Below are 25,396 nucleotides of genomic sequence, written 5' to 3'. Positions count from 1 at the left end.
TCCTCCTCCCCCTCCTCCCCCCCGGCCTGCTGGGGGTTTTGTGTTGGTGCTTATTAGCGAGCCGGCCTGTAACCCTCAGAGGTGAAGACGCCTCGAGCAGAAAGACTCAAACTGTTTGTTCAGTCACAGAAAGTCGGAGATAAAGAAAAGCCTCCTTGTGGTTTCCTCCTCTTCTTTCTCCTCCTCCTCCTTTGTCGTTCACTCCTTCAGATTTTCAGCAGATTCATTTTTTAGACCACGTCAAAGAAAAAGAAGAAAAAATCACTGCAGTCGATCAGAAATGATTTTTAGATTTGTTATTGACGACGTCACAATAATCTGATGTTCATCTGTTCACACGTTTCACTCAGACTTTCCTCTGACGTCATGTTTTCTAAACTAAATTTCTCTGAGAGGTCGAAGTAAAATCAGTGCTGTCCTCCTCCACCTCCTCCTCCACCTCCTCCTCCTCCTCCTCCTCCTCCTCCTCCACCTCCTCTTGTTTCAGTCTGAACTAAAGAAGAAGTAAAGCGTGTCGTGTGTCGCGGCCCGTCGGGGGTTTGGTTGGAGGAAGGTGGTGTTTTGTTTCCTTGTCTTTGTGTGGGTGAAGCGGCCTGCTGTTTGTGAACGCAGCACCGAGCCATGTAGACGCTGTTAGCTCCTCTGTGAGCGCGAGGACACGCCTCTTCACCGTCTGCTGAGGTTCTGTCAAAGTTCTGATGAGTCCGGATGAGACCAACACCTGGACTGTGGTGCACAGGTGCATTATGGGACACCATGACGTTTTTAAAGTTTTGAAACATGTCTGACATCATCTGTGACCTCACAGAACATTTCAAATCCAAGCCTCTGATTGGCTGTCGTGTGTTTGTTAAAACAAGGTCAACTGTCTGTTTGTCAGTGCAGGCGAGGAAAGTACTCAAGTACTCAGGTACTGTACTGCTACTGTGTACTTCTACTTCATGTCAGGGAGAAATATTGTAGAATATCGTGTCAATAAATTTTATTCATAATTAAACCAACAAACAAAGAAATCACTGCAGCAGCTACAAAATGATCCTGCATCAATAATAAGAATAATAATATATAGACAGAGTATATAATGTAGAGTATATACATATACGATAAAGATTACTTTTACTTTTATACTTCTTATATTTTATTATTAAGGAGTTAGAAGATTTTTCAAATAGAGAATAGAGTATTTTGTGGCACTGATACTTTTGCTGAAGTAATAGATTACTCCGTTCAGTCATGTGACAGAAATAGTTTGTTTTACTTTGGATCAGCTGTTTTAATCAGAGCGAGTTCAACCTGCTCGAGTCTCTGGATGGTCGACCACCACAGGGGGTCCCAGCTGAACGCCCCTAATCCTGAGGAGGAGGAGGAGGTGTGGAGGGTGAAGGATGGCCTAAATCCACCTCCTCCGCCTCCTCCGCCTCCTCCGCCTCCTCCTCCCTCACCCCTTTTATAATGGAGAGAGTCCCACAGAGAGATAGTGATGGGAAAGCAGAGGGGGAGGGTCGACAGCTTGTCTTTAGAAAACCAGCTGCTGTCTGAAGATCTGGAAGATCCAGTACCAGACCCCAGAACCAAGCCTCAGATCCAGGCCCCAGAATCAGGCCTCTGAACCAGGCCTCAGAACCAGACCTGGGTTAATCCCTGATGTGTTGTGGGTTGGGTGTTGCTCTGTCGCAGGATAATCTCAGATTTTTCTCGAGTTAACAGTTATGCTGATTTAATCCTCTCCTCTCTTTATCCTGTTAAGACTCTGCCGTTAATCCCTGATCGGTCCCAGTTTAATCTCTGATCGGTCCCAGTTTAATCCCTGATCGGTCCCAGTTTAATCTCTGATCGGTCCCAGTTTAATCCCTGGTGGACCTGGTTGGTCTCCTGTTAGTCTGCAGTCTGTCCTAAATTTATTCCTGGTTCATCTCTGGTTAAATCTCTGACCTGTTCACAGACTATGCCAGGTTAATCCCTTCTCCGTTTCAGGTTAGTCCCTGGTCTGTCCAGGTATATCTCAGTCCCTCCTGGTTTGTCTCACATCAGTCCTTGAATCATCTCAGGTTAATCTTAATCTCAGTCAGTCAGCACCTGGTTTGATCGATGTCCTGTTAGTTCGCAGTCTGTCTTTGGTCCATCTCAGATTATTTCCTAATTTGTCTCGGGTTAATCCTGGATCCATGTCCGGGTAGTTTCAGATTAAACTTCACCATCTAGACCTGGTTTAAGGTGCTAATCCTGCCTGGCTCACGTCTGTGTCACACCTCATCACCTCTGCCGGGTATTCGTTTCATTTCTTCTCTTGGTAAGGTGATCGCGGTCACCTCGCGGAGGCGTCTCTCGTGCGGCTGGTGGTTAATACGTCGGGCTGCAGGAATGGATTCAGACAGCCAAATCCATCAGCAGCTCGCCTGGAAACACGGGCGCCGTTACAGCTTTGACAGCTTCTGTTTGGAGCCTGTCAGAGATGATCGTCCTGCCCTCAATCAGATGTGACCACCAACCTCCTCCATCTTATTTAAACAGACACTTCTCTGATTGTGGGTGGAGACGCTGCATCGTCGTCTGAATGTTTCAGTGTCGAGGATCTGAACTGATGTTTCAGCTTTAAAAACATCAAATATTATCATTAATAAAGTTTGTCTTTTCTAAACTGTTGAATATAAAATCTGAATTTAAAGAGGACGCTGTGAAAAGTTTTCTATGAATGTTGTAGCATCCATCCTGTGAAGACAGAAAAGGAAGCAGCACGATGAAGTGAAGAGGACGTGCTGTTCCTGAGTCATTGATTGGACGCTTAATTTAAGCTTCCTGTCCTCAACTCAATAACTGTGAATGAAGACGTACACCTGAGCACGTCCAGGTGATTAGGACAGTTAACGGAGGACAGGAAGGAGGACAGGTCTGTCTGCAGACTGAGACGTAATGCAGTCTACAGACCTCCACAGATGTAGTCTCTGTGGCTTATGGAGCCTCAAGTGTACAGACAGACAGACAGGCAGACAGACAGACAGACAGACAGACAGACAGGCAGACAGGCAGACAGACAAACAGACAGGCAGGCTTCAAAGCTCTGAATAAAGGTCCAGGCTCGGTGGGCAGTCGTGGCTGTGGACGATGATGTGGACGCGCTGTCATCACTTGCCGGGGAGGCAAAGTGGCGACTCTCCCAGCATGCTTTGAAGGTGGTCACATGACCCTTTTGATGGAGATCAGAGGAGCGGGGACGCAGGAAACCTGTGACGCCTCAGAGTCAGGAAACGCCGCTCAGGATTTAGACAGAAGAACGTGTCACCTCTTCCTCTTACCTGGATGCTCACCTCCTGTCTCCTCACCTGAACCATCTGAGCCTGCATACCTGCCCCTCATTACCTCATCATTCCCCAGAGCTCATGAACCGTCATCTGCCAGACTACAACACCTTGAATTTACCGTTTACACTGTCAGACTGTTGTCATGGTAACATATACATGTGTAGATAAACATACAAATATGTATATTCACACACACTGTACATATATACTGTATATGTCATCATATCAGGTATCAGGTGTTTCAATGATCATATGATCATCCATAATGCCCGTTGTCATGGCAACACAAATGTGAGGTTATCCCCCCTCCACCCCTTTTTGAAGCATAATTGGTCGTCACAGGAAACCAAGCTGCTGCGATGAAGGACCACCGCCCCAAACCAGCCCAGTGTTCCCAGAAATATATATATAAAGACAAAACTACACTGATTTTATATAGAGACAAAACTACACTGATTTTATATAGAGACAAAACTACACTTATTTTATATAGAGACAAAACTACAAACTGATTTTATATAGAGACAAAACTACACTGATTGTCTATAGAGAGACAAAACTACACTGATTTTATATAGAGACAAAACTACAATGATTTTATATAGAGAGACAACACTACACTGATTTTATATAGAGACAAAACTACAAACTGATTTTATATAGAGATAAAACTACACTGATTTTATAGAGAGACAACACTACACTGATTTTATATAGAGAGACAAAACTACACTGATTTTATATAGAGACAACACTACACTGATTTTATATAGAGAGACAAAACTACAAACTGATTTTATATAGAGAGACAAAACTACACTGATTTTATATAGAGACAAAACTACACTGATTTTATATAGAGAGACAAAACTACAATGATTTTATATAGAGAGACAACACTACACTGATTTTATATAGAGACAAAACTACAAACTGATTTTATATAGAGATAAAACTACACTGATTTTATAGAGAGACAAAACTACACTGATTTTATATAGAGAGACAAAACTACACTGATTTTATATAGAGAGACAACACTACAAACTGATTTTATATAGAGAGACAAAACTACAAACTGATTTTATATAAAGAGACAACACTACACTGATTTTATATAGAGATACAAAACTACAAACTGATTTTATATAGACAGACAAAACTACAAACTGATTTTATATAAAGAGACAAAGCATTGTTTGTTGTTTGTACCCCTTCATGTTTCCACAGTAAACAAACAACCACACCTTCTCTCTGACCTGCAGCTCCCTGAGGACACCAAAACACCTCCCACCTCACCTGCTACCTCACCTGCTACCTCACCTCCCACCTCACCTGCTACCTCACCTGCTACCTCACCTGCTACCTCACCTCCCACCTCACCTGCTACCTCCCCTCCCACCTCACCTGCTACCTCACCTCCCACCTCACCTGCTACCTCCCAGTCAGAGCATGGGATCAGTGAGTCTGTTAATAATCTGATCCAGGTTAAGGTTTGATCAGACTTTCCTCTTCAGTCCTCCTGAGCCTGTGAAGTCTGTTTTGTGATGTCACAGTGACATCATACAGAGGCATATCAGACTTTGATCAGTTCAACTGAGCTGAGGTAAATGCTGATGTAGCATGTTAACATGCTAACAGGTTGATTCTGGTCCTGGTCCTGGTCCACGTCCTGATCCTGGTCCACATCCTGATCTTGGTCCTGGTCCACGTCTTGTCCATGTTGCTGTCAGTGTTCAGTCAGAGGTGAAGGTCACTGAGTTCATGCTTCTCCTGCAGCTCGATCAGCTGATCAGTATTGATCGGCTCTGATTGATCCTGATGTGCACATGCTCAGTTCGTCTGTTACAGGTGTACACACACTCCCCTGCCTTAGGCTGCAGGTCAAAGGTCACAGCCTCATTGGCTCTTCAGTAAACAGACCTGAGGACAGTTGAACTCCAGGAAGTCACACCTGGACCAGATCGGATCAGCTGCTCAGCCCGGTTCTGTTAGCTTGCACACACACACACACACACACACACACACACACACACACACAATCTTTCAGCCTGCCAGTCTTTTCATATGCGAGCTGCAGTTGATAACATCTGAGCTGCTCTGCACATGAATGCATCACACACACACACATACACACACACACACACACACACACACACAGTTAAAGGGTCATTTCACTCAAATGTTTCCTCTTTAGTTTAAGAGTTAAACTTCAGTCTGACTTCACAGACACATGAAACATTATATATGTATATATGTGTGTGTGTGTGTGTGAGTGTGTGTGTGTGTGTGTGTGTGTATACAGTATATAACACGTAGTATATCTAAGCCAGTGAGTACTTTTACTGTAGTATCCGATTACTTCCTCCAGCTGTGTTGAACCTGCATCATCTTCAGTTATCAGCTAAATGTTTGTTGAGTTCAAAGTCAATACGTTTGTTCAACGTTAGCAGAAGATTAGAGCAGCGTGAAGGTCGGAGGTCACAAACATAAAGTATTAAAAGTTTGACAAGACTTTTAATGTGAAAAACAAACTTTTAATGTGAAAGAATAGTTCTGTTTCCTGTCACATGTTCATCACTCATTAAACTGAGACGAAATCAAAGACACACTGACAGTTTCACAGTAAAACAATGTGAGCTCTGATGTCACACTAAATAAATCTGTCAGTCTCTGTTAAACTGACTCGTCACTTTATTTACTCACATTAAAACAATTAAAAACAAACGAGGCATTATCGGATGCTAATGCTAACTTCAGATGAAGTCAAATAAATAAATAATAATAAATATTGAAACTGTTTCACGTTCAGTGACCTGATGCCGTTAGCTTTGTTAGCCGTGCAGCTACGTTAGGTTAGCTTCCTGACAGGAAACAGGAAGCACAGAAGAAGAAGAGCTGACCGTAGCATTAGCACGTAGCTAGCAGTCAGAGAGAGGATGTTGCGTTCACGTGTTTTTCAAAATAAAATCCAACATTAGCTAACGGTTAGCATGCTAACAGAACCGGACCGGGTCGGAGCGCAGCACGGATCAGTAGCTAACTGCTAACTGTGTTAGCTCGGTCCGCTGACCTTCAGATGTTCAAAGTCTGAAGACGTGAACACGAACACGTCATTCACATGCAGACGGAGAGGTGGAGGTGTTGACAAGGAGCTCTTAGCAGATGCTAATCCACCCCCACCTACCCCACCTACCCCACCTACCCCCTCCATACACATGTTAACTGAGGAATGTGGGGCGGTGCTGGAGCTCTGTGGGGCTCGAACCTGTGATGAACTACAAACACAGAGAACAGTGTAGAAAGAACCAGAACCAGAACACGTTTCATCCTGTCAACACCACCGAGCGTTACAGGACCGTTAAGGGAAGGTTTGAGGAACGTTTCAGGAACGTTTGAGGAAGGTTTGAGGAACGTTATAGGAATGTTTGAGGAACGTTATAGGAACGTTTCAGGAAGGTTTGAGGAACATTTCAGGAAGATTTGAGGAACGTTATAGGAAGGCTTGAGGAACGTTATAGGAATGTTTGAGGAACGTTTCAGGAAGATTTGAGGAACGTTATAGGAATGTTTGAGGAACGTTTCAGGAAGGTTTGAGGAATGTTATAGGAATGTTTGAGGAATGTTTCAGGAAGGTTTGAGGAACGTTATAGGAAGGTTTGAGGAACGTTTCAGGAACGTTTGAGGAACGTTTCAGGAAGGCTTGAGGAACGTTATAGGAAGGTTTGAGGAACGTTTGAGGAACGTTATAGGAAGGTTTGAGGAACGTTTCAGGAATGTTTGAGGAACGTTATAGGAAGGTTTGAGGAACGTTTCAGGAATGTTTGAGGAACGTTATAGGAAGGTTCGAGGAACGTTTCAGGAAGGCTTGAGGAACGTTATAGGAATGTTTGAGGAACGTTTCAGGAAGGATTGAAGAACGTTATAGGAAGTTTTAAGGAACATTTCAGGAATGTTTGAGGAACGTTTCAGGAAGGCTTGAGGAACGTTTCAGGAAGGCTTGAGGAACGTTTCAGGAAGGTTTGAGGAACGTTATAGGAATGTTACAGGAGCGTTACGGGAACGTTTCAGGAACGTTACAGGAATGTTTCAGGAATGTTACAGGAGCGTTACAGGAACGTTTCAGGAACGTTACAGGAATGTTTCAGGAACGTTACAGGAACGTTACAGGAGCGTTACTGGAGCATTACCGGAAGGTTTGAGGAGTGTTAAAGGAATGTTTCAGGAACGTTTCAGAAAGGTTTGAGAAACGTTATAGGAATGTTACAGGTGCGTTACAGGAAGGTTTGAGGAACGTTATAGGAGCGTTACAGGAACGTTATAGGAGCATTACAGAAGCATTACTGGAAGGTTTGAGGAACGTTACAGGAATGTTACAGAAGCGTTACAGGAACATTTCAGGAGTGTTTCATGCAAGCGTTAGAATAACATTGCGATCTGCAGACAAATGATCAGATCCAGGCATCATGAAGACAAAGACCCACACCAGGACCTCATCATGGACCTCCAAGACCTCATCATGGACCTCCTGGACCTTATCCTGGACCTCCAGGACCTCATCCTGGACCACCAGGATTCAGACTGTTCATTAAAACACAAAAACCTCCTTGAAGACTCCTGGAACTTCTTCAAGGACTTTTTGTTTTCTGAAGAACACCTGGAACCTGGTCAAGTCCTCCTCTGGGGGTCCTTGAAGAGGGTTCCTGGAATGTGTCCTCAAGGACCACTTGAAGAGCCTTGGAAATCCTTGAGAACTCCTTAAATCCTTAAAAAAAAGCCCCTGGAGTCAGCTGACAGATCCTTGAACTCTTTAAACAGTGTGACGTCATTTAACGGGCAGAGTGTTCACTTTGATCGACCCGGTGTTTTACCGCCAGCAAACACCGAGAGGAGCCGAGGAGAGCCGAGGACAGCCGAGGAGAGCCGAGGAGAGCCGAGGACAGCCGAGGAGAGCCGGTAAACACCGATCACTCTCACTGAGCAGAACCGAGCTGCCGGCCGGTGGGCGGGAACGCGGGGGCGGGAAGCCCTCGGGAAGAAGGGCTGTGATTGGCTGAGGGCGGTGCCGTCGCGCGCATGATCAGCCGGTTAATAAGACGCCGGTTTGAAGCCGGAGCAGAACCAGAGATGCTGCCGGACTGAGGCGGCACCGACAGCCGGAGAGCAGAGTCTGACACAGGCAGAGCGTCTGAGGCGACCCGGTCTCTTCCAGACATGGTTCAGCACACGGAACATGGCGGGCCGGGGCCGAACAGCGGCTCCCGCGAGGCGGCAGACCCCGAGGAGAGCGAGCTGCTGGCGGCCTCGGCGTGCAGCCCCGTGCCGCTGAAGCCGGACTGGTGTAAGACCGCCTCGGGTCACATCAAGCGGCCCATGAACGCCTTCATGGTGTGGTCCAAGATCGAGCGGAGGAAGATCATGGAGCAGGCGCCGGACATGCACAACGCGGAGATCTCCAAGCGGCTCGGGAAGCGCTGGAAGATGTTGAAGGACACCGAGAAGATCCCGTTCATCCGGGAGGCGGAGCGGCTCCGGCTCAAGCACATGGCCGACTATCCGGACTACAAGTACCGGCCCAAGAAGAAGCCCAAGACCGAAGGCTGCGCGTTTCCTGCGGGGAAGTCGGCAGCTCCGTCCCCGGAGAAAGCCAGCGTCAGACCCGGTCATAAGAGCCACGCCGCCGCCAAGAAGTTCACCAAACTGAAGCCCGGGAAGCCGGCGGCCGGTCCCGGCAGAGCGAGCAGCCACCTCCCGCAGCACCAGCAGCCGGACCCCCGGTACCGGTACGTGTTGACCACCAGCTTTAAAAGCAACAAGGTCGTTAAACGGGAGTTTACCGACGACGAGGAGGAGGACGACGAGGAGGACGAGGAGGAGGAGGAGGACTCCGAGGAGGAGCGAGAGTTGAAGGCGGAGGAGGAGGACGAGCCGTCCCGGTACAGCCTCGCTAAGATGCCGGCCAGCCTGAGCCTGAGCTCCGCCGCAGAGCCGGAGGGGACCGGCGTGTACGAGTCCTCCGGCCGGCTCTTCTACAGCTTCAAGAACATCACCCGGCAGGGCGCCGGCACCTCCTCATACCCGGTCTCCCTCTCACCAGCATCCTCGTCCCGGTCCGGCTCCACCTCCTCCTCCTCCTGCTGCGGGGAGGACCTGGACGACCTCCCGGCGGAGGGCACCGACTTCACCCTGAGCCTCCTGACCGGCTTCCACGACTCGTCGTCCAGCTCCGCCCCGGGGAACCTGAGCCTGTCCCTGGTGGACAAAGACCTGGAGGGCAGCGAGGGCAGCCTCGGCTCGCACTTCGACTTCCCGGACTACTGCACCCCGGAGCTCAGCGAGATGATCGCGGGGGACTGGCTGGAGGCGAACTTCACGGACCTGGTGTTCACGTACTGACCCGCACCGGCCGGAGAGGGACAGGGTTATGATTTAACACCCGCCTCAGGTGCCCCGGAGCCGGTTCTGGAGGGGAGGATGTGGAGCTCCAGAGCCAGGCAGGGACCGGGGTGATGTGGCTGCTGCTGCCGGGGGACGGAGCTTGTTTTCGGGATTGGACCCGGACTGAGCACGCTGCGGTATGTATTCACTTCAACAGGGTTTTTATGGACTTTGAGTTCTGTTGGCCGGATCCGAACCAGGACCCGGACTATGCATTCCCGTCCAGACCCAAATATGACTCTAATGAACACTAATATATCAGGAACCAGAACCCGGCCCGGCCGGACCTCCAGGACTGTTAATGGGACTCGTTTTGTTTCGGGGTTCTTCAGCTGACCCAAACGGACCAGAACCGAACATACCTCATGTTTTTTTAAAGGAGTATTTTTGTAGTTTTTCAGGCACTTCTTCTTCTTCACGTTTCATCCTGATGTCTGACAGGTCGAGGGTTCGAGTCCCGCCTGTCCCGGAAGTGAGACCTTTATTGTGAAAGTTTTTTTTTTGGCGGGATGGTACCGGATGTACATGTTGTTGATAGTTTACAGTTTCCTGTGTTTTCTCTTTTGTGCAATATTAAAACTCAGTTTGAAACGTTACCGTGACGTCACTGTGTCATTCACCAGGTCCTTGAAATCCTTTTCCAGGTCCTTGAAGGAGAGACCTTCCTGACTCCTGGAATTTCTCAAGGTTTTCCAAAAGTGGTCTTCAAAGTATCCTTGAAAATAGTTTAATGTGAGAGTTAAAACTTTAAAGCAGATGTCAAAAGCATTAAGAATAGGTCCTTAAACACCTGGAAAACCTTGAAAGAAGTTCATGTGCTGTGAAGCTCTGCTCTGGAGCCATGTTTAACCTAGCTTAGCATAAAGACTGTTAGCTAATGTTTGCTATAGGTAACCAGGTGCTAATATAAAACTAGCATAGCCTTTCTGCTGTTAGTGACTTTTAGCTTAGCATAGCTTAGCATAGCTTAGCAACTCTAAGTCAAAGCTAACATGTCAGATAACGGCTAATGTTAGCTTTGACAGCCACTTACCAATGTTAGCTACTGTTAGCAGTGCATTGAAAACTAATGTCATGAAGTTAAAGCATTAGCTTAGCTTAGCTTAGCTTTACAGCCAACTGAGATAACTCATGTTAGCAGTTAGCTACATTAGCATTAGCTCCAAACCAGCTGGATCTTCAGTGTTAGCTGTGTTAGCTTAGCTTTGGCTCTCCATCATGAAGTCTGTAAGTCTCCTCGGTGCTGTCACGTTAGTCCCTGTTGGACTCAGAGGCTGAGGTCCAACCCGACCCGGTCCGGCTGCTGAGCCCGGTTCTGTTAGCGTGCTAACGGCAGATTCAGTTAGCAGCAGCTAGTTAGCTACTTTAGCGAGTGGTTATGCTAAAACTGTCTCTGGAGGCTTTTGTTCATAATCAGTCGACCAATGAGAGAGCGTGACCTCATCGTGGCTGCCGTGGAAACCAGACAGACGAGGTCAGACGGGGCCAAGCGCCTGTTTCCTGTCGCTCATTTCCTGTACTGACCCCAGGCTGAGTGTGTGTGTGTGTGTGTGTGTGTGTGTGTGTGTTCATCAGTGTGAAGCTGAACAGGAAACAGAGCGAGGACACATCAGGTTAAACCAAAACATCATGTCAGTCATCCAGGTCCCAGCAGCAGCTGATATCACTGCCTAGTCCAGCAGCAGTCAGCCCAGCTCGGCGTCTGTCTTTCAGCCTTTTATTTCACCAAGCTCTCACCAACCACTAAAAGTCAGTCCCACATTTACTCTTGTCCGGCGGCTTCTTGCTCGCTCACTCTCTCCTTTTCTCTTCTTAGCTTCCTCCGTCAGCGTCCTCTTCACTCTCTGCTCCTCTGCCATCATGTCCATAGAAGCTGCTGAGCCTGGTTACCTCCTCTTCTTCTTCCTGGTCGTCCATAACGCCTGTTGGTACAAACACTCAGTCGCTCTGAGCTCACCGCCAAGCTGACGAACTGAGCTAACAGCAGCTAACAGACTGAGTTAACATGAGCTAACAGCAGCTAACATGAGCTAACATGAGTTAACAGCAGCTAACAGACTGAGCTAACATGAGCTAACAGCAGCTAACAGACTGAGCTAACATAAGTTAACAGCAGCTAACAGACTGAGCTAACATGAGCTAACAGCAGCTAACAGACTGAGCTAACATGAGCTAACAGCAGCTATCAGCAGTGTAATGTGACGCTGCGTTCAAACACAGTCCGTTACTTCAGCCACCCTGTGAGGTCGTGAAGGTTTTAGACTAACTCTGCAGGAACGTTTTCAGAACGTGTTTCGATGACCTGATGTTTAAATAACGTTTGAGCAACATCTGTGAATGTTTCCAGGCCGGCTCCATTAAAACCATCAGAAACACAGACAGGCCCCACGTCACGCACCACGAGCCAATCAGACACTCAGATCAGTCAAACCTCCACAGACAGCCTGAAAGTCTCTGAGACTGTCTCTGAGGCTGTCTGAGGCTGTCTGAGACTGTCTGAGACTGTCCCTGAGACTGTATGAGACTGTCTGAGGCTGTCTCTGAGACTGTCTCTGAGGCTGTCTGAGACTGTCTGAGACTGTCCCTGAGACTGTATGAGACTGTCTGAGACTGTCCCTGAGACTGTCTGAGACTGTCTGAGGCTGTCTGAGACTGTCTCTGAGACTGTCTCTGGGACTGTCTCAGTCTCTGATCAGAGAAATAAACGTTGCTTCCTGATAGTTTCACAGGTCACAGGCAGCAGGTATAGACACGCCCACACAAACACACCTGAGCTCCTCCCACCACCTCAGCTTTACCTCAGTGGATGTTTTGAACACTGAAGTTGAACAGTAAGGTTTGGTCTGAATGTTCCCTGAATGTTCCCTGAATGTTTCCTGAATGTTCCCTGAATGTTTGGCAGCAGATCAGACCGGGCACTCTGGGTTGTTGAAGGAAAGGTCAAAGGTCACAGAGGAGGAGAACATGGAGGAACTCCGTTTACTGCCCGGCCGTAAAACAGGAAACAGTCTTTCAAAATATGCAAATGAGCCAAATTATCAGCACAAAGGTAAACTGACAGAGAGGATTGTGGGAGCACGCCGCCCAGCCTGAGCCTCGCTTACTGTTTGAGGAGCATCTGAAGCTAAAGCTAACAGGTCAAAGGTCATGGTGTCATGCTAACAGACCGAAGCTAAAGCTAACAGGTCAGAGGTCATGCTATCATGCTAACAGACCGAAGCTAAAGCTAACAGGTCAAAGGTCATGGTATCATGCTAACAGACTGAAGCTAAAGCTAACAGGTTAGAGGTCATGCTATCATGCTAACAGACCGAAGCTAAAGCTAACAGGTCAAAGGTCATGCTATCATGCTAACAGACTGAAGCTAAAGCTAACAGGTCAAAGGTCATGGTGTCATGCTAACAGACTGAAGCTAGTGTTCATGCTAGTTGCATTTAGCAACATGCTAATCATGTCAGCTAACTCGTTATCGTCTCCGTCTGCTTCCTCTCTCGGTCATTTGCATATTTTCTTATCTGCAGGTCGGGATGTGAAAACACGGCGAGGAGCTCGCAGACGAGGACGTTTTATTTTCACACGTTTTATCTGAAGCATCTCAAACGAGGCGTTCACTGACATTTAAGCTGTGATGCGTTTTTAATATCAGAGCACATATTATTATTCCAGTGTCCAGTCCAGTCTCAGAGATGGTCTCAGAGACAGTCTCAGACTCAGAGATAGTCTCAGACAGTCTCAGTCTCAGACAGTCTCAGACAGTCTCAGAGACAGACTCAGAGATGGTCTCAGTCTCAGAGACAGTCTCAGTCTCAGAGACAGACTCAGAGACAGACTCAGAGATGGTCTCAGTCTCAGAGACAGACTCAGAGACAGTCTCAGTCTCAGAGACAGTCTCAGAGACAGTCTCACTCTCAGAGACAGTCTCAGACAGTCTCAGAGACGGTCTCAGAGACAGTCTCAGACTCAGAGACAGTCTCAGACAGTCTCAGTCTCAGACAGTCTCAGACAGTCTCAGAGACAGACTCAGAGACAGACTCAGAGATGGTCTCAGTCTCAGAGATGGTCTCAGTCTCAGTGTCTGATTGGCTCGTGGAGCGTGACGTGGGGCTCAGGGTTAGCGTGGCCGACCTGTGAGACAGAGGTGGGTGGACTGGCTCTGTCTCCTCTCTCTGGTCCTCCCTGAATATTTGTAATGAAGTCATTTCTGGAATGTGTCTGATAACTTATGTGAGTGTATTTAGTTCTGTCCACTGTCTTTCAGACCTCTGTCCAGCAGACAGGACCTCGAGGACTTCAGCTGGTCTGTGTAGATCACAGAGAGCTGAAGCAGGCGAGGACGTCAGAGGGGGCAGCAGCAAACAGATGAAATCTGAATCTAAAATGACAAAGAACAACATTTAAACATGGAAACATCACGTTGACGTTACGAGGACTTTAAATGTCCCCAGATGGTCAGACGTCCTCACAGAGCTGCTTCATGGCCACCGCTGGTCTGTGGCTCCACCTGGTGGAGAGGTGGAGGAAGTGTTAACATCTGCAGACTGTTCTCTGTGAGCTCATTGGACGATTCACTCCATCCACTGACGGAGGCACGGCGCCCAGACCAACTGAACAACTGAACCTTTAAGAATAGACTTAAGACTTTCCTTTTTGATAAAGCCTATAGTTAGGGCTGGCTCAGGTCATCCCTTAGTTATGCTGCCATAGGATTACACTGCCGGGGGACCCCACCGAGGGTTATGCCTAGCCAGGCACGGTATTGGTTGAAGATGCAGTCACATCTCCCTTACCGAAAACTCTCTCTCTCTCTCTCTCTCTCTCTCTCTCTCTCTCTCTCTCTATCTCCTCTATCTTATAGATATATAATATATATATATATCCATCTCTGCTATAATATCTCTCTATATTTCTCTATATCCTCACCTCTCTCTATAGATATATCATATCTCTATATCTCTAATCTCTCCCATCGTGGACATGTCTCATAATGCATGTTACTAACCAAACTTCCCCGGAGTTTCTGTGGCTCCCTTTTTGTCTGTCGTCGCAGGTTCATCGTGGATCGTGGCGCTGCTGTGACCGGCATGACGCCCACTACATATATTATTACTGTCATTATTACTACCATATCTATTACTGTAATCATTTTTATCATTCATTATAATTCATTGTCATTTTATCATTCATTATAATTCATTGTCATTTTATCATTCATTGTAATTCATTGTCATTTTATCAGTCATTGTAATTCATTGTCATTTTATCAGTCATTGTACAATATGTTTGTGTTGATTTGTCCTGTACACTGACATCTATTGCACGTCTGTCCGTCCTGGGAGAGGGATCCCTCCTCTGTGGCTCTTCCTGAGGTTTCTTCCACCTTTTTTCCCTGTTAAAGGTTTTTTGTGGGCAAGTTTTTCCTCACTGGAACCGAGGGTCTAAGGACAGAGGGTGTCACTCCCTGTACAGATTGTAAAGCCCTCTGAGGCAAATGTACTTTGTGACTTTGGGCTATACAAATAAAATTGATTTGAAATTGATTTGAACAGGAAGTGAGTTTTATTTTGAAATTTGACTGTTTTCAGGTCACATGGCCGTCAGCTGATCTCTGGTCAGATTGATGACATCATGATCTTCATTTGTCTGAAGACTCTGACCAGGATGGGGCCTGCAGGTTCTGGAGGTTCTGCAGGTTCTGGTGGTTCTGGAGGTTCTGCAGGTTCTGGTGGTTCTGGAGGTTCTGGTGGTTCTGGTGAGAGCAGCAGAGTAGCAGTGTATGTGGACTGTCCTGCTGGCTCTCTGTCCTTCTACAGAGTCTGCTCTGACACACTGATCCACCTCCACACCTTCAGCACCACATTCACTGAACCTCTTTATCCTGGGATTGGGTTTGGGTTCTGGCCTGGTTCCTCAGTGTCTCTGTGTTCTGTGTAGGACGGAGACAACTTCCAGTCCTGTGGTTTAAATGTTGGTGGTGGACGAGGCTTCCCTTTGGTGAACATTTGGCTCACTGATTGTACCTTTAATGTCAGAAATGTTTGGTCTTAGAAATGGTGAGATGATCTCTTCAGGGCTGAACTTGTTACAGACTGTGTTGACTTTGATTTTCACTTGAAGAAAGTTTTCTTGGAGCAGCATCTAGTAGCTGCTCATGGCTGTAGTGGTCGTCATTGAGTTCAATGAAGGTTTAAAAATAAAGATTTAAAGACAAAGTCCATGTGGTCATGAGTTCAACTCATATATTTGATTCCAAGTCAGCGTAGCATCAACAGGACGGAACAGATCAGAGCAAAGTATCAGAGAAAACACCAAATGACTCGTTTTTGATTTTGTTATGTATTTATTGAACAGAATATGCAAACAGGTAATTTAGTGACATCATGATGCTGACAAACAGACAAATGATGAATTATATTTTAAACATTACTCAGAATGATTACAGAGTCACAGTCCAACATGTTTTAAGTCAAAGAGCAGAATTAAAAGACGATGAGTGTCTCTTTCTTTTTAACAAACATTGTCAGGGTTTGGAGTTTTAGACTCTGAATCTATAACGTCACTTCTTGCCTTTGTCGTCCCACCCTGGTTAGGTTCACCTGCCCTCAACAACATACTGAGTCTGTGTGTTCCTTTGTCTCCTTTGCCAGTTCATCCTTGTCCATGTCTTCAGTCTGTTACAAGTCACAAGTGGCTTATCCTTCAAGTCTCAAGTCTCAAGTTACTGTGGTGAGACTCAAGCAAGTCACAAGGCATGGCAACTCATATGGAAGTATTATTTTCAACATTAATTCTGTTGACCCGTGTAGAATATTAGCACAATAATAATAATTTAATTACATTTAAAATACAAAAATAAAAACATTAGTCTTTCTGAGCTGAATAAAAAAAAGCTGAATAATAACAGGACGAATGTTATTCTCCCAGTTTGTCTAAAATATATGTACAAACAAAACTTTGATCCTGAAGCAGCTGTGGCATTATACATATAATAATAATATAATATAAACATAATGTTCTCTGTGTTGTCATTGGTGATGTTTCAGCAGCCTCCTCTGAGCACTGATGTCAGCCAGTGTTTAGTTGCAGTTCCTCTAATGTCCACTAGATGCTGCTCTCTGACTATTGAATTTAATATGTCTTGTCATTTCAGAAAAAGAAAACATATTAATGATCACCTGTAAAACAAAACCACCAAAATTCACGACGCATATTATCAAATTATTATTAGAATTTACTTTCTGTCTCAAACTGATGAAGTGATTGATTAGATACTTGGACTAGACAACAATGACTAAATGGCATTTCTGTTACGTCAGCAGTGTGTTTCTCTACAGAGACACTCTCCAACCTAGAGAGGACACAGAAACACTGAAGAGTCAAATACCGGAAACCCAAACCCGGGATAAAGAGGTTCAGTGAATGTGGTGCTGAAGGTGTGGAGGTGGATCAGGGTGTCAGAGCAGACTCTGTAGAAGGACAGAGAGCCAGCAGGACAGTCCACATACACTGCTACTCTGTCAGAGACCGAGGAGGAGGAGGTGGAGGAGGAGCAGGAGGAGGAGGAGGAGGAGGAGGAGGTGGGGGTTACTTTGTCATTGTGAGAGACAAAGTAACCTCTGTCAGAGCAGCTCAGACTCCAGGACTGATCGTTAATTCCAAACCTGCTACGGTATCCCTTCCTGCCGATTCCTCTGTAAGTCACTGCTACATAAACTTCTCCTCTCCACTCGACCTCCCAGTAACAGCGACCGGTCAGACCATCTCCACACAGCAGGTAACAGCTGTCATGAAATCTGTGTGGATGATCAGGATACGACTGCTTCTCTCTCACGCGTGTCACCTTCTTGTTGTTGTCTGACAGTTTGAGCAGTCTGTTGGCTGAGTTTGGGTCCAGTGTGAGTTCACAGAAATCTGATGGAGAGAAAATACAGCACAACTCATGAGAAAAAGGTTCATGACTACTTAAAAATACAATACCGACTTTAAATATCTATAAGAGAATCCACACTTACACCTCCTCAGTCCAGGATGCAGCCTGTGTTTTCCACCATGGTCCACTCTGGAAGAAGAAGAACAGTCAGGGCAGCAAGGAAACAAACTGGACAGGGTGTATAAGGACTGGTCTGTTAGTCGGCGTCACCATTACCCGCTCGGTCACCCATTACCACCTTTCAAATAACAGACCTCAGGCTCTTGTTCCAATACTCTAGATGAGGAAACGTGTTTGTTTGACCCTTTGTGGTTCAGTCATCATGGGAGGAAGGGTCATTATGAGAGACAAGAGAGAGGTTTGGATGCTCTGCTACAAGAGCCACAAAAAGTCTGCTTGGATCTTAAAAGTCTGAGAGGTTCTCCAAAAAGTATGACAAAAGCAGTGAAGAGGGCAAAACGATATCAAGAAGAAATCCCAAAACAGTTTGAAGATGACTTCCAATGTGGATAAAGATGGTCTTAGAAGATCTGACCTTGTTGGTAGGACATTACAATGAACAAGTTGCCCATCACAGATCTCACTTTACAGAAAAATGCTTGGTATGTCTGAATAATAATAATGACTATTCTTGGCATCACAAAAGCTGTCTTTGGATCTTCACTTGATGTAGAGATGGATGTCTGGACATCATCTCCCAAAAGACGACTGGATAATCAAAATCACATGTTTGAGCCCCAGAGGTGTACATGTGATAATAGAGACCCTCAAATTGGGGTTGGGGGTTGGGCTCAGAGTGTAGATGCTGCTCCTTCATGTTGAAAGAAGCCTGCTGAGGTGGTTCAGCATCTGTTCAGGAAGGCAGACCCTGGGGTATACCCAGAACTTGCTGAAGGGACTAGTCTATTACTGATACTAGCCTGGCCTGTGAATGCCTTGGGATCACCCAGAAGGAACTGGAATGCAGTGATAGGGAGAAGTACATCTAGAAAGTCCTGATGGACCTGTTGCCACCATGACTCAACCCCAGAAAAACAGATGGATGGAGAGTCAACAATTGACCTGAACCATGAACTGTTTACCCTTCTTGCAATGTAGACATCAACATCAATTATCTGTCCATACCTGAGAGTGTCCAGTCTCCAGTGTGGATCCTCCAGTCCAGCAGACAGCAGCTTCACTCCTGAGTCTCCTGGATGATTGTAGCTCAGGTCCAGCTCTCTCAGATAGGAGGGGTTGGAGCTCAGAGCTGAGGCCAGAGAAGAGCAGCCTTCCTCTGTGATCAGACAGCCTGACAGCCTGGAATTAGTTGTAAAAATCATGAATGAATGGAAGAAAACAAAAAGCTGAATTAAGAAAGAAAACTAAATCTTTACTTTAAGTAAATTAACTTAAATTAAAAGTAGCCTTTAAATTGGAATTTGAATCCTGACCTGAGAGCTTCCAATCTACAAGGTGGACTCTCCAGTCCAGCACAGAGCTTCTTCACTCCTGAATCTTGCAGGTTGTTGTTACTCAGGTCCAGATCTTTCAGACTAGAGGACTGGGAGCTGAGAACTGAGGACAGAGCTTCACAGCTTCTCTCTGAGAGGTTACAGCCACTCAACCTGAAGAAGAATTAGGGATGTAGACAAAGAAAATGTTCGATTTATCTATGGTAAACTATTAAACATATTCCATAATTTGAATGTCCTATTTGTTTGACCCAGCACCTACAGAGCTTTGTTGGAGGCTTTGATCACTGGCAGCAGCCTCAGAAGAGCCTCCTCTGAAGCAGAGAATTTCTTCAGGTCAAACACGTCCAGATCTTCTTCTGATGTCAGTAAGATGAAGACCAGAGCTGACCACTGAGCAGGAGAGAGTTCCTCTGTGGAGAGACTTCCTGAACTCAGGTGCCATCGGATCTCATTCACAAGAGAACGGTCCTTGAGTTCATTCAGACAGTGGAACAGGTTGATATTTCTTTCCGGTGAAAATTTCTCATTGATCTTCTTCTTGATGTACTTAATTGTTTCTCCATTTGTCTGTGAGCTACTTCCTGTCTGTGTCAGCAGACCTCTTAGGAGACTCTGATTGGTCTGCAGTGAAAGACCCAGGAGGAAGCGGAGGAACAAGTCCAGGTGTCCATTTGGACTCTGTAAGGACTTGTCCACAGCACTCTGGTAGAGACGTGAGAGTTTAGCATCGTCTTTTTGTACCTCAGTGCCGCAGTACTTTTCTTCTTCCAGCAGATTGACTCCAGAGTTGATGAAGGTCAGATGGACATGAAGAGCAGCCAGAAACTCCTGAACACTCAGATGGACGAAGCAGAACACCTGGTCCTGGTACAGTCCTCTCTCCTCTTTAAAGCTCTGTGTGAACACTCCTGAGTACACTGAGGCTGCTCTGATATCGATGCCACACTCTGTCAGGTCTGATTCATAGAAGATCAGGTTTCCTTTCTGCAGCTGCTCAAAAGCCAGTTTTCCCAGGGACTCAATCATCTTCCTGCTCTCTGGGCTCCAGTGTGGATCTGTCTCTGATCTTCGGCCATACTTGACATTCTTCAGTTTGAACTGAAACACTAGAAAGTGGATGTACATCTCAGTCAGGGTCTTGGGCATCTCTCTTCCCTGTCTGGTCTTCAACAGATCCTCCAGAACTGTAGCAGTGATCCAGCAGAAGACTGGGATGTGGCACATGATGTGGAGGCTTCGTGATGTCTTGATGTGGGAGATGATTCTTCTGGCCTGCTCCTCATCTCTGAATCTCTTCTTGAAGTACTCGTCCTTCTGTGGGTCAGTGAACCCTCTGACCTCTGTCACCATGTCAACACAGTCAGGAGGGATCTGATTGGCTGCTGCAGGTCTTGTGGTTATCCAGAGGCGAGCAGAGGGAAGCAGTTTCCCCCTGATGAGGTTTGTCAGCAGCACATCCACTGAGGTGGACTCTGTAACATCAGTCAGGATCTCAGTGTTGTGGAAGTCCAGAGGAAGTCGACACTCATCCAGACCGTCAAAGATGAACACAACCTGGAAGTCTTGAAACCTGCAGATTCCTGCTTCTTTGGTTTCAGTGAAGAAGTGATGAACAAGTTCCACCAAGCTGAACTGTTTCTCTTTCAGCACATTCAGCTCTCTGAAAGTGAATGGAAACATGAACTGTATGTCCTGGTTGGCTTTGTCTTCAGCCCAGTCCAGAGTGAACTTCTGTGTTAAGACTGTTTTCCCAATGCCAGCCACTCCCTTTGTCATCACTGTTCTGATTGGTTCATCTCTTCCAGGTGAGGCTTTAAAGATGTCTTCACATCTGATTGTTGTTTCTGGTCTGTCTGGTTTCCTGGATGCTGTTTCAATCTGTCTGACCTCATGTTCCATGTTGACTTCCCCAGTGTCCTCCATCATGATGTAGATCTCAGTGTAGATCTGATTTAGAAGTTTTGAATTTCTGCTTTTTGTGATTTTTTCTAACACATACTTATATTTCTTTTGTAAGTTGGATTTCAGTTTTCGTTGGCACTCAGCAAGAACCTCTGAGTGAAGAAAACAAAGTCATTAACTCATTTTAAAGTGTACAATATAATATGACAATGGGGTCATATAACTTGGTATCCTTTAACAACCAATATGATCTGTTGTTATGTTAAGTTATGCTTACAATAACTGTTATCCACAACAGAAAATATATAACTTCATTAAATATGGAATTGTTATTGTCCTAGCAGCATCATACAATGACATCAGTCTTGGTGCAACACATGTCTGTTTATCTTTGTAGATAAAGTTGATGTGACATCATTTAAATTCATACCATGACTTACCTGGAGGTACTGAGGTGGATTTCTCTGCAGGATCATTCTTATTTATCTTCCCTAAAACGATGTTTGTTACTTTAATGCTGTCTATGCTGTACGTCTGCACCATCTGATCAACTGTGTCAAGTCTGTCTGCACTTTCAAGTCGGCACTTTGGGATTGCTGGGAAACCGTCCAGGACCTCTGACTGCTGCAGGTACCATTTGAATTTTTTAAAGTCTTCGGCTCCCAAATCCTCCAAAGTTTTCAAGAGTGACTCTGTAGATAACGCCATCTTTCCTCTCTGCCAAGAGCCGAAAGATACCAAAAGAAAACCTTAACATCAAAGAACAATTGACCATGATCACTGATTTACTATTGCTACATATCAAGACAACATGGAAGCTGCAATAAATACACTGGAGCTTATCCAAAATGCTTTACTGCTTGTAGATGAGGGACATCTGCACATGAACATTGTGGACTTTAGACTGAACATAGTGACAGGCTGAGGACACTGAGTGTTCTCTCTTTTATAACCAAATAGTTGTTATTTATAATGTATGTATGTATAATGGTTCCGCATTTTTGTGTTATATTTTATGTCACTATCTTAATGATATCTTAATCAGCATTGGATAAGGATGTTTTTTATAAGTGCAAGAGAACCTTGAACCTCTGGTACACATCAACAACCTAATGTGCAGTAAAACCTAATGACTTAATGATTCTGTCTAACTCAATAAAGCTTGAACTTTAAATCTGCTGCAGCTCTTCACCACAACAGGTCTTTTTAGTGAAAGCATAAACATAATTAAGTAATTCCAAAAATATATCTAAATATAGAGTCTGGGAGGTGACATGGATGTAATGTTTTTCATCATTATTTGTATCTTTTATAACTAGCACACACGCAGTAAAATGCACACAAACTCTCATGGGGAATCAAACATGGTAAATTAAGTTTATATATATTTGCATATAGCATTCCCACAAGGTGCATTCAATTCTCAACAGGCAGGCAATATTCAGCCCACCGGCCCACCAATAACTCTTCATCGGATTTCTTCTTACAGTGGGTGATTCTGCCAACACCACGAAGGCACTGCCTCAAAATGTACCACAGAATGTCACCAATACTGAATTTATATTTATTTTATAATTAACATATTATTCATACTATAATTCATACATTTAATTTCTGGTTTGGTGTAGAATAAAATGAAGATATGATTTAAAAAATGTCTTTCTGATTATGTACAGCTACAAAGATCCATTCTCTAAACTGCTTATTGATCATATTAGTTATCCTGATATTAGCTGATCTAAATATTTGAACAAGAGTCCTGATTCAGTGTTCAACAAAGCAGTGTAACACATTACTTACTCACTGACAGTAACACGATGAAGAGTTGTCTACATTACCTTTCAAAGGTGAAGATAATCTGCCTGAAGCTGACGAGTGCAGATGAAACCAACCAGAGTAAAGAAACGTGTAACTAACATGGAGGTTCGTAAAGGTCTGAGGACTCATGCACATTTTAAGCTCTCGTCGAAAGAATTATTGGTTTGACCATAAAATTCACAGCGCATTTTATTGTGATTTATTCCAGAGACACACCCCACTCACTGAGTTCAGATAAGTGTTATTTATCATGCACAGCTGCCAGCTCATATATCCAAATATTTTATGGTTGACAGTAGGCGTGTTGTACTTTTCTTCATTGGCTTTGTTGACTTTTCAATCATGCATTTATGGTTATGACTACAAAGTTCAGTTTTGGTCACTACTCACTCCAAAGACTTTGTTCCAGAGGTTTTGAGGCTTGTGTTGGTGTTATTTGGCTGATTTCTAGCTTTGGGACAGGAATGTGGCTTTTTTTTCTGGCAACTCAAATGTGCAACCTCTTTCTGCTAAAGCTGTTTGTGGGTTTTCTTTCTCACCATGCTCCTGCCAGTTTTGGCTGAAATGTTTCTTGCTCTACCTAACTGTGTGTCTACATCAACAAAAGCCCTAATTGTGCACTTCTTTATCAGAACTTTTCATAACTTTGGATGCTTCTTTGTATCCTCTTCCTGATGAAATGAGCAGCCAAGAACCATTGACTAGTAATACTGAGTTATTCAGTTATATCTATGTATTAATTAATTATTTTTTTACGCAAGCCCTTTACCAGATGGGAAAAATATCAATTTCATGGAAAGAAATTCTGAACATGTTACAACTTTTATTAGTTTATTATATCTTTGGTTCATTTTAAGGGCTACATGGGAAGATCATGAACCTGCCAACCTGCTCATCATTCAGGACATTTAAACCTTCTGAGTCAGGAAAAATCACAGCCTCTGTCCACACACTCATTAACAGTTCAATCAGACAGGTAATGTCTAAAAGCTATTTCTGTGCAATAACCATGCATTCCCAAATCACCTTTCTGTACCTGCAAATATAAAAATATATAAATATATATTATGCTGTAATGTTGACAAAACATTAGAGACTGCACACGTGCATCTATCAGTGGTAGAATATAGGTTAACTATGCTAACTTAATTAGCTATACAATAATACATATTTTGTTTCAGTGTTCTTTGCACTCCCATGATGCACCTCTGTACTCAGTGTCTATACCAACCGATCAAGGACACATTAACGTTCAGCACACTTTGACAACTCTGTGTTTGAACATCCTTGGATCTGTTGGATCTGATCTGTTGTTTCAAACCGTTTTCATGGTGTGTCACAGAGAAAACTACATGCACATATAAAAAAACAAATCTAAATAAATCTGATGAAAAAGAATACATAGAGTTGGATAAACCAGGAAAGGTGTTTTCTACTCAGTAAACCCTCAACATATTTAAAAGTTTATCTTATCACAGGTTCATTTGCTAGAACAGATATCTCCATTTTGCTGTTTTACTTCAGACAAAAATCAAGATATAGTTGTCTTCATTTACAGATTTGTCTCTTTCTGACAACAAGACGGGTTCAAAATACCGATCATGACCATCAGTCATTCCCAAGCTGCTGCACTGCAGTGCTGATCACATTAATATTTTATGATCACAAATCAGCTGGATCCTGTGGTCTTTTAGTGTTAGTCTCTTCTTATTATTTATTTATTTATTTATTTATTTATTTATTTATTTATTCTTTATTTATCAAAGGATAACCCCTTGAGATGTATCATCTCATTTTCGAGGGAGTCCTTGTTGCCAACAGAGATATACAATGTTTACAGACGATACAAAGACGCAGACACCCATTCACCACTCTACCACCATTCATTTGTTTGTGTAAAATAACAATAGGTGTTGGTAGGTTGTTTCTTTTTCACCTTTTGTTTCCAGTGTTTATGCTAAGCTGTGTATTTAGTGTGCAGACATGACAGTGGTATTGATTGACAACTCCAAAATGTCAAACTATCAAACTAGAGTCCCTGTTTCCCCAGAAACGTAAGTTAATGATGCGCCAAATTAAATTACGAGGCACATTACGGGAGAACTGACTTCTCCTCGGTATTATTTTTGGCTCAGCAGTTGCTCCTCGTCTCCGTGCTGTCACGTTGATACCCTCGGCCCGTTATGATGCCTGCATCGTTGCGGTAGCGGCGGCCCTGATTGGCCGATAACCAGGAAGCTAATTCGATTGCCCTCTCAGATAGCGGTTTCCGGTTCCGCGGGTTGTGCGCGGTGGCCGACATCGAGCTCCGGTGGCATTGTCTCCCCACCCCGAGCTAAACTGGATTAGGCGGGTGCTCGGCTCATTAATCTGTAATCGCTTTAATGAAAGGGTCAGTTGTATGTGTGCACTTGTGTTGCATGGGTGACAAGAAAAAAAAAAAGGATTCCTCCTGCTTCTAACAAAGGGAATCTTTTACTTTTACTGGACGTCATTGTAAACCCACATGTGTGATGAAAAGCAAACACATGCACACAGAAATAGGCCTGCAAGCA

General features: G+C 44.7%; 2 protein-coding genes across 2 annotated transcripts; one reads left to right on the top strand and one right to left on the bottom strand.

Annotated features, from left to right (window-relative positions):
- The first annotated feature begins 8,380 nt into the window (after positions 1–8,380).
- sox11b (SRY-box transcription factor 11b) lies at positions 8,381–10,187 on the top strand. Its single transcript, XM_010748565.3, has one exon. It carries the CDS (start codon positions 8,514–8,516, stop codon positions 9,693–9,695), a length of 1,182 nt encoding a protein of 393 aa, XP_010746867.2. The 5' UTR covers positions 8,381–8,513; the 3' UTR covers positions 9,696–10,187.
- Positions 10,188–15,369: 5,182 nt separating this feature from the next.
- LOC109137140 (NLR family CARD domain-containing protein 3) lies at positions 15,370–21,746 on the bottom strand. The gene is given in 5 exon segments (XM_027279461.1): positions 15,370–15,483; positions 18,747–19,087; positions 19,090–19,271; positions 19,381–21,175; positions 21,464–21,746. Coding segments are annotated over 5 exon segments (2,700 nt in total). The 5' UTR covers positions 21,732–21,746.
- Positions 21,747–25,396: the final 3,650 nt, after the last annotated feature.

This window comes from Larimichthys crocea, chromosome VI, assembly GCF_000972845.2.
Source record: "Larimichthys crocea isolate SSNF chromosome VI, L_crocea_2.0, whole genome shotgun sequence".
In the NCBI taxonomy this organism is placed as follows: Eukaryota; Metazoa; Chordata; class Actinopteri; family Sciaenidae; genus Larimichthys; species Larimichthys crocea.
This window is presented reverse-complemented; position numbering and strand designations above follow the sequence as displayed.

What these genes read in the sequence shown, in the direction of transcription:
- sox11b (XM_010748565.3), top strand. Translation starts at nt 8,514, where the DNA reads ATGGTTCAGCACACGGAACATGGCGGGCCGGGGCCGAACAGCGGCTCC.